A 10,161-nucleotide genomic window follows, 5' to 3' on the forward strand; every position below is an offset into this window, starting at 1 on the left:
CATCCTACATCGCTGCAGAAGTACCGACACAGTGTTTGCAAAGTGAACATGCAAAGAAGATCTAACTATCATGAACCGGAACAAAAACAGTCCAGGCAGAGTAAGACAAGACGAGCGTTTGACATCAAAAAGTATATAAATTATATTATTTTTATAAAAATAACTGATCGTTTCGCTAGATAAGAGCCTTGTTCCTCGGCTGGGATCATTTACAACTGCATTTGTGATCGTTTGAAGCCGCATTTAAACTGCATTTTGGAAGTTCAAACTCGTGGCACCATAGCAGTCCATTATATGGAGAAAAATGCTGAAATGTTTTCCTCAAAAAACATAATTTCTTTACAACTGAAGAAAGAAAGACATGAACATCTTGGATGACAAGGGGGTGAGTACATTATCTGTAATTTTTTTCGTTCTGGAAGTGGACTTCTCCTTTAAGAAAATGGGTTCACTAAATGTCAAGTTTCAATCTTCTGCCGACTTCATAATCTAATGTGCAAGAAATGACAGATCGAGCTCTTTAAACACATTACACAATGATTATGATTTTTTTTCACTGCATTATATTAGTTTATACTCATTTGGCGTCATGAGTGTGTTCTTTACAGGTTTCCCAGTGATCCCTGCTGTCCTGCACGCTGTGGCCCGTCTGCTCTTCCACGATGACAGGTACATTTCACACTAAAAATGTTCTCTTCTTAATCCTGAAATGCCTAATATACGTCATGTTTCCTCCAGGTGTTGGGCCATGAACACGGGCCTGCTGTACATCACAAACGTCCCCATACACGCCGCTTTGGTGGTGAGCTTCATCATCATCTTCATCATCATCTTCATCCATCTGTGTAATCTGACCCGGCGTCTCTCTCCACCCGACAGGTGAACCTGTTCTTCCTGCTGAACATCGTGCGGGTGTTGATCACCAAACTGCGGGTCACTCACCGCACCGAGAGCAACATCTACATGAAGGCGGTTCGCGCCACCATCATCCTGGTTCCTCTGCTGGGGATTCATTTCATCCTGGTGCCGCTGCAGCCCAGCGGACGCATCTCTCTGGCCGTCTACAAGCTCTTCATGAACATCTTTGTGCATTTCCAGGTAATAAACTTGGAGAATCACTGCAGTCGGTCAAAAATGCATTACAGATGTGTAAAATCAGCCCGTGAGGACATTAGCATCAGCGTTTTGTTTCTGTAAGTAATTAAACAAACACCTCCTTCAGCACTTTCCACTGCATTATTAATATCACCAGCACAGAAAGCGCTGTTATTGCATTTTAAGGGTTTTATTAAACAGATACATTTCTTTATAACCTGTATGACTGTACAGTAGTGTTAGTTTACTGTCCATAATATAATTAAGTTGGCTTGAGAAAGTCACCTTACTGAAATTCTATTTAAACTTACAGTTCTTATTATTCTTCTGAGACAAAAATTTCTGACTGTAACTCCTCCTAGAGCTTCAACTCTACGAACTCAGCCCAGATCTTCAGACTGATCCGACAGAGTGTGCTGTATCTTCTGTATCTGTATCAGACTTACAGTTTTCCTAAAACTGATGATTAAAACTGGGAAAAATCCCATAGACTTACATTGACGAAATGTTCAAATGAGCAACACTATTCAAACTCCAACTAACAAAACTCCCAGAATCCTTTGAGACTATCAAGGGATCCCTTGAATCTATTTTGCTAATCATGCTAGAAACATGCTAGCAACATGCTAATCATGCTAGAAACATGTTAGTAACTTGCTAATCATGCTAGAAACATGCTAATCATGCTAGAAACATGCTAGCAACATGTTAACAACATTCTAGTAACATGCTTATCATGTTACAATAATGCTAGCAACGTGCTAGTAACTTGCTAATCATGCTAACAACATGCTAATTGTGTTAGAAACGTGTTTGTAATTTGCTAATCAACCTGCAACCTGCTAATAACTTGCTAATCATGCTTAAAACATTTTAGCAACATGCTAATCACGCTAGAAACATGCTAACAACATGCTAGTAACATGCTAATCATGTTAGAATCACGCTAGCAATGTGCTAGTAACTTGCTAATCATGTTAACAACATGTTAGTAACATGTTAATTATGCTAGTAACATGCAAGTAACTTGCGTATCATGCTAACAACATGCTAGTATCATGCTAATCATGATAGAATCACGCTAGCATTGTGCTAGTAACATGTTAATAATGTTAGAATCACACTAGCAATGTGTTAGTAACATTTTAATCATGTTAGAATCACATTAGCAATGTGCTAGTAACTTGCTAATCATGCTAACAACATGTTAGTAACATGCTAATTATTCTAGAAACACGCAAGTAACTTGCGTATCATGTTAACAACATGCTAGTAACATGCTAATCATGCAAGCAATCTTCTAGCAACTTGCTGATCAAGTTAGAATCATACCATCATGCTAACAACATGCTAGCAACTTGCTAATCATGGTAACAGCATGTTAGCAACATGATTATCATGCTAGTAACTTGCTAATCATGGTAACAGCATGTTAACAACAAGCTAATCATGCAAGAAACATGTTACCAACATGTTAAACACTTGGTAATCATGCTAGAAACATACTAGCAACCTGCTAATCATGCTAAAACATGCTAGCAACATACTAACAACTTGTTAATTATGCTAAAACATGCTAACAACTTGTTAATCATACTAGCAAAACATGCTAACTACTTGCTAATCATGTTAAAAACGTGCTAACAACATGCTAGTAACTTACATGTTGTATCTATCTGACAGACTGCATTCAAACTTTAACCTTTTAAAACTACTTTAAACTTCAAACTCTTTCAGACTGAAAACCATCAAACTTAAAACTTTTTAAAACGTCTTAAACTTTTTAAACTTTTCAAGCTTTTTCAAACTTTCTGGTCCGGCTTTCTTAAGTCAACTTAAAGTTTGTCTTGACAAACTTTTTTATCTAGTGTTTTTATTAATATTTTAAATATTGCTGTGTGCTTGACTTGACCTTCCACTTCCAACAAATATCAACAGGGATTTATTTATTTATTTATTTGTAATTATTCAATTACCACATCAAAAATCTATAGACATTCTACACATAATTGGATTTTTTTGTAGTCTATTCTTTGTATTTTCATTTGCCATTTTAGTTTTAGTGAAAGTTTTAATAATTTGTTTTTGTCATTGTCATTTATTTATTTTTAATACCTATATAGTGTTTTTTATGAGACTTGGCAACTAGCTGATTTTTAAAAAAATATATCTTATTTTATTTAGTATAAAAGCTTGTTTACACTGAATTAAAAAACTGAAATAAATGTATGGATTATTTCACAATTCTAACTTTTTCTTGCAATTCTGAGTTTATATTTTACAATTCAGATGTTAATTTGTATATAAACTCATAATTGTGTGAAAAAAGTCAGAATTATGAGATTAAAAGTTTATTTTTTATTATTATTATTTTTGTATTCCATGCCACTTTTCAATTCAGTGTGCTTTCATATTCGGCTAAAGTTTATTTCAAATGACAAAAATCTTTCTAATGGTTTTAGTGTTTTCTTGAGCGTTTGTTTTGTGTTTCTGCAGGGTCTCCTGGTGGCCGTAATCTTCTGCTTCTGTAATGGAGAGGTATGACTTAATTATATCATTAATAATATATTAAAGCATTTTAGATGAGCGTAAGCTTTTGAGAATTGTAGTGGCAATCAGTATGTTTTTCACTTCCAGTATAAACCAGAAGTAATATTAATGCTGATTTTTTTTTTTTTTGCAATTAATCAGACTGGCAAAAAAAAATTGTTAGACATTTTTACATAGAATTCAATTCAAATGGAAAATAATATTTCGTCCTTGTTTTTTTTTTCGTCCCGAAATAATAACTGAATACATGCTTTCATGCGACAACAGTGACTAGCAAACTGCCTCCAGAAATGTGACCCTGGACCACAAAACCAGTCTTAAGTAGCACAGGTATATTTGTAGCAGTGGCCAAAAACACATTGTATAGGTCAAAAAAATGTTTTTTTTTTCTTTTATGGCAAAAATCATTAGGATATTAAGTAAAGATCATGTTCCATGCAGATACTTTATAAAATTCCTACCTTAAATGTATCAAAACTTAACTTTTGATTAGAAATATGCATTGCTAAGAACTTCATTTGGACAACTTTAAAGGTGATTTTTTTTTGCACCCTCAGATTCCAGATTTTCAAATAGTTGTCTCTCGGACAAATATTGTCCTGTCCTAACTAACCATACAACAGTGGAAAGTTTATTTATTCAGATTTCAGATGATGCATACATCTCAATTTCAGAAAATGGTCCCTTATGACTGGTTAAGGAACTACATTGTTTGGTGGAAGAATACTGTTTTTAAACTGTCTCTTATTTACTTCATTTGCTCTGTTTTATTTTGTGAAACCTTGCTATGTATATAGATTAACCGTTTTATATAAAAGTAATAAGCCCTGTGAAGCTGTGGTTTACAGTGAATTTCTAACAGCTAAGGGGGTTTTAGGCACTCTGGTTTTTTGTCATGCCTAACAACGCCCCTTAGCTGTTGGAAATTCACTGTAAACCACGGTTTCTTGGGGCTTATTGCTTTAATATAATTATTATATTTTTATCTTATTATTATGAAACGGATAGTTCCGCTCCTTGATTCTGATTGGCTGAGCCACGTTCTAAGCTGTTGTAAATAACTCTACAAACATACACCTTTGTTTACATCTGTGTGTTGCTCGGCAACCACTTTGTTGCAACCACAACTGTTTCTGAGGAACTACATTGTTTGGCGGAAGAATAATGTGTTTATTAATATCATTACACTTTATTTGCTCTGTGAAACTTTGCTACGTATATAGAATAACCATTTTATAAAACCAATAAGCCCTGTGAAGCCATGGTTTACGGTAAATTTATAACAGCTAAGGGGGTTTTAGGCACTCCACGACAACCCCCCCTTAGCTGTTATAAATTCACTGTAAATCACAGGCTTATTGCTTTAATATAATTATTATTTTTTATTTTATTATTATAAAACAGATAGTTCCGGTCCTTGATTCTGATTGGTCGAGCCCACATTCTAAGCTGTTGTAAAAAACTCTACAAACATACACCTTTGTTTACATTTGTGTGTTGCTTGGCAACCACTTTGTTACAACCACAACTGCTTCTGAGGAACTACATTGTTCAGTGGAAGAATAAAGTATAAGCCCCGTGAAGCCGTGGTTTACAGTGAATTTATAACAGCTAAGGGGCATTGTCGTGGAGTGCGTAAAACCCCCTTAGCTGTTATAAATTCACTCTAAACCACAGCTTCATGAGGCTTATTGCTTTTATAAAACGGTTATTCCATAAACATAGTAAGGTTTCACAAAATAAAACAGAGCAAACAAAGTATAATGATATAGATAAAAACAGTATTCTTCCACCAAACAATGTAGTTCCTCAGAAACGGTTGTGGTTGCAACAAAGTGTTGCCGAGCAACACACAAACGTAAACAAATGTGTGTTTGTAGAGTAATTTACAACAAAGTAAACAGCTTTGAATGCGGCTCAACCAATCAGAATCAAGGACCGGAAATATCCGTTTTCTAATACTGTTTTTATTTACATCACTACACTTTATTTGCTCTGTTTTATTTTGTAAAACCTTGCTATGTATATGGAATAAGCGTTTTATAAAAGCAATAAGCCCTGTAAAGCCATGGTTTACAGTGAATTTATAACAGCTAAGACGGCTTTGCGTCATGCTTAACAAAACCCCTTAGCTGTTATAAATTCACTGTAAACCACGACTTTTTGGGGCTTATTTCTTTATGATATATATATTATTTATGTGTTATTTTTATAATAAATTTAATATGTACATAATTAATGCTATTTATATATAAATATAACAATAATGTATAACATAGTGTGCTAGAAACAAGTTATATAGCATGTGTTGTCGTCCCGCAGGTGCAGTTGGCGTTGCAGCGTAAGTTTGTGCAGTATCGCGGTCAGAGGAAGCGCAGGAGTCTGGTGACCTACGACTCTCACTGTAATTACCACACCAACTCGTCCATCACCGAGACCAGCCGCGTCACCATCGGCCTCGAGCATGGCCCGACCTACACGAGCGGCGGTACGCACGCGCTCAATGGCCACAGCAACGGCAAACGCTGCTCCAGCGGCGAACCCGACAGCTGCGACCTACCAGATTTCACTGAAATATGAGCATCTGCGCACATACGCACTGATATCAACAACACTACAGCGCACTCCCAGCTAACAAATGTGTTCTAAGAACGGTTTGCTAACGTTCATGTTAAGTTATTAAAACATTATTAGTGGTGACTATTACTATTCTGTTTGGGAATCATGGAAAGAAGTGTCACATTGTGCAGCCTAATGAGAAGAGGTGTGCTATGACTTTTATAAGCGATCGGGCGTACAACGTTCGAACAGCGGCTGAAAAATCGGGCGAAAAAGTCCCACTGACTTAACATTAATCCAAACTTTGTGACATCATATCTCCGGATCAGAACATTGTAGGGACTTCAGGGTGGGCTCATTTCACTCAGTCTAGCAAACAGCCAATAAATGGTGACATTTTAGCTTCCTAGCCACGCCCTACCTCCACTTACAGCAACGTAGCAACCAGTCCATAGACTTACATTGAAAAAAGGACCCTAGCAACCCAAACCATAAGTGGAATATCTTCATAGAGGTTGAGGGTTGCTTTATATCTTTCATTCATTCTTTTGATGCATGTTAGCAAATAGGACGTCCAACATGCTACACATGCTAGCATCACCTAGCTAAGTGTTAAAACATGCTAAAAATATGCTAAAGCATACTAGGATCGCCTACCTAACATCATGCTAATGACATGTTAACTGTATTAGCATAATGGTAAACATTAGAATCTTGCTAAAACATGCTAGCATGATGCTAGGTAGATGTTAATCATGTTAACTTTGTGTTAACAACATGCTAATCATGTTAGCATGTTGCTAGCATCATGCTAACCATGTTAGCATCTTGTTAAAAACATGTTAACATCATGCTAGCAACATGCTAATCATGCTAATTTCATGTTAACAACAGGATAATTGTGTTAATATGTTTCTAGCATAATGCTAACAAATGAGCATGTCATTAACATAATGTTAATACAATTATTGTTGGTATTCGTGCCTAATCCTGAGTTTTCCCACAGCAAGCACCACTCTGAATGTTCTCTGAATGTTTAAAATGAACCGTTTTTGAATGTTTTTAAAATGTTTTTTTTTTCCCTGGTCATGAGAACATTAAGAGAACGTTCCATTTTATTGTTTTGCAAACGTTATGGGAATATTACTTTTGAATGTTCTCTGAATATTCTGAAACAAGTAGTTTAAAATGAATTTAACGTTGTGGGTACGTTGTTTTGAAATATTTCTGAAACATTTAAATGTCCAGTTTTCTTATAGTGATTAGAACAATATTTAAAGGTTACAATGTTCTAATAATTTGTCACCTTAAATATGTTCTTTACACATTTATTTTTAATATTCCAAGAATGTTAAAATGTCCAGTTTTCATGTAATTAGATCGTTATTTAAAGGTTGCAAAAACATTTCTTACAAAATTCTACTAAGTTTATTTTCACCCGAAATGTAACGTTATTTGAACGTTTATTTTTTTAAATTCTTAGAATGCTAAAAATGTCAGGATTGGAATGATATTTAAAGGTTACAAAAAATGTTCTAATACAAATAACATCACAAGAACATACAGAGAAGGTTTTTCTAAGAACTTTTCTCAACGTTATGAGAACGTATCAAATATTAATAAAGTTATAGGAATGTTCTATAAACATTATAAACATTTATGTAACCTTTAAAGAACATTAGTGTTCCCTTGTAGCTGAGAACATTTAAAAATGTCAGAGAAATGTCCTTCTAAAATGTTCCATGAACGACGTTAACATTTTGAGAACGCTATTGAAGGCCAGATAACTTTATATGAACGTTCTTTTAACATTATTGTAAGAATGTTTGAGAGAACCTTGCGTTAGCTAAAGTTCTGAAAACTTTCCTTGTTAGCTGGGTTGTACTTGTGAAGTATGACAAGTGAAAGATTTAATTCTGTTTATGGATTAATTAATGTATCAGTGTTTTATTTGGACTTTTGACACACATTTTGTATCCTATTTGTACATTTAAACACATGAGTATGACTGTAAAGTTACTGTTCACGTATTTATATTTCGATCTAAATACAAGGAATGCGTATAATTTAATATTAAAAAATACATATATTAAAACCAAACGAATATTTTCGCTTGTCCCGCTTCGTCTCTCACGCACTACTTAGTGGACTTGTTTGTATTACCATCTACCCTTTCGCGCTGGCGGGAGTTTTGCGCGGGACGGAGCGAAAAGGGGATATAGCGGGGCTTTTGTACATATGTTGTAAATAAGATGTTGTAAAATCGCTTGTGTTTTTCACTGAATGAATCTGCTTCGTGAGCCGTTTGAGAGGAGTTTGTGTGATTGTGTGTTAAAGCCCTTATGACGTCGTGTCACATTTTCTTTTGTGCGGTTATTGGAAAACGCGAAGTGACGAAACATTCCCTTTTGACTTGTTAATATTGTAATATCGCTATTTGTGTTTGTGTAAACTTAATAAAAGCACTTGCATTTGAACTTTCAATAATGTGTATTGTGTAAATTACTCTGTAAACAAAGAACGTCCCCATATTTGTTCCCACTCGTTTTGAGGGGGAAACCAAATAATAGTTCTCTAAAGGTTATGTTTAGGTTTTATAACCATAAACTAACCTCCCTAAAACGCAGGGAGTGTTTTAGCCTACATTTTTATTTTAGCCTATAACCCAGGGTCTCTGCACCATATTCTCTCTAGGCTTCCTGGGGAAGCTACACGGATCCTTGTAACATAAATAGACGCAAAAGTCCGTGAAGTTTTCATCTATTTATTTGAAAAGCGTTTCAGGATACTGAGTCACGTACAGATGCATTGTTCGTATGAATGCAGAATGAGTCACTCTTAAGATGTGCTTTCCTTATTCTTAACTGCATAAGAATGTCGTTCTTGAACAATCCATGATGGACATCCAAGCTTCTGTTGAAATGTTTTACCTTTTTATGTATTAACCTTGGTCTTTATTATATGGTCTTTATTATAGAGCACAACAGACGCACTTTCAGTCATCCACCCAATCGACGTTACAGCATATTATAGCTTTTTCAGGATTGCTTTCTGCAACCTTGTGGTTTCCAGGGCAGTTTTTAACCACTAAATGATCTTACCTTTAACACTATTTGGCGGAATTAACGCTGTTTTCCCAAATTATTTTCACGTCTTGATCATCGGAAAAGGACGAGGTCCCACCGAGATTTGAACTCGGATCGCTGGATTCAAAGTCCAGAGTGCTAACCATTACACCATGGGACCGCGGCGACAGCAACGCGAAATAAGTCCTTTAGAAAACATAAACAACAATAACAGGCGTTTTAAAACACGTCTACACTTCATTAAATAACATAAGGATACATTACAGCAGCTGTTTCGCTATAAACAGGCTAATCATCATTACGAATTAGCATCAGTGAAAGTCTAGCTTGCTAGTCACTGCACCAAGTGTCGTGTGTTATTTTCTCTTCATAAAGTGCGTCAACAAAATACATACTACTATAATGTAAAGCGACTGGGGTTATAATACAGTAATGGTTGAAAGAGGAATAAATCGACAGTTTGATATGATACTGAATGATCCCCGTATTAGCATACCATGGTACAGTCAAAAACATGGTATAAAAAATAGTAGTAAACATTGTGCGATGTGATATATAATGTATGTAATGACATTTAACTTAAAAACAAAATACAGTTTTGTTTCCTGAACTCAGTTCTCAAGCTAATCTCATTTAAGTTGAAAGCCCAAGAGCTTCACCGTCTTCAGCAGAACATGTTTTCTTCTTTGTTATATTATTTATAAACTGTGATGCCGACAGAGACCTCAATAATTCACCTCAAAAACATCTCTTTCATCTGAGGTGAAAAGACAAGTGTGAACGACTGTGAGGAGATGTTTAATTCATGAACAGCAGGAAGGTAAGAAACATAAGAGCATTTAGCTAAAATTCCCATTAAAACCGCTATTTC

General features: G+C 35.3%; 1 protein-coding gene and 1 non-coding gene across 3 annotated transcripts in view; one reads left to right on the top strand and one right to left on the bottom strand.

Moving 5' to 3' along the window:
• The window catches only part of calcrl2 (calcitonin receptor-like 2), a 31,917-nt gene extending 24,633 nt beyond the window's left edge, over positions 1-7,284 (top strand). For both annotated transcript variants that reach the window (XM_051104704.1, XM_051104706.1), the window contains exons 9-13: positions 609-669; positions 739-802; positions 880-1,098; positions 3,592-3,633; positions 5,968-7,284. In XM_051104704.1, the coding sequence (XP_050960661.1) occupies positions 609-669; positions 739-802; positions 880-1,098; positions 3,592-3,633; positions 5,968-6,225 (644 nt within the window). In that variant the 3' untranslated portion in view covers positions 6,226-7,284. The remainder of the gene's footprint in view (positions 1-608; positions 670-738; positions 803-879; positions 1,099-3,591; positions 3,634-5,967) is intronic.
• A 2,094-nt stretch (positions 7,285-9,378) lies between these two features.
• Positions 9,379-9,450, bottom strand: trnaq-uug (transfer RNA glutamine (anticodon UUG)). Its single transcript has one exon. It is a non-coding gene; the product is annotated as a tRNA-Gln (tRNA).
• Between the last annotated feature and the right edge of the window lie 711 nt (positions 9,451-10,161).

The sequence above is a fragment of the Labeo rohita genome, unplaced genomic scaffold (assembly GCF_022985175.1).
Source record: "Labeo rohita strain BAU-BD-2019 unplaced genomic scaffold, IGBB_LRoh.1.0 scaffold_78, whole genome shotgun sequence".
NCBI lineage: Eukaryota > Metazoa > Chordata > Actinopteri > Cypriniformes > Cyprinidae > Labeo > Labeo rohita.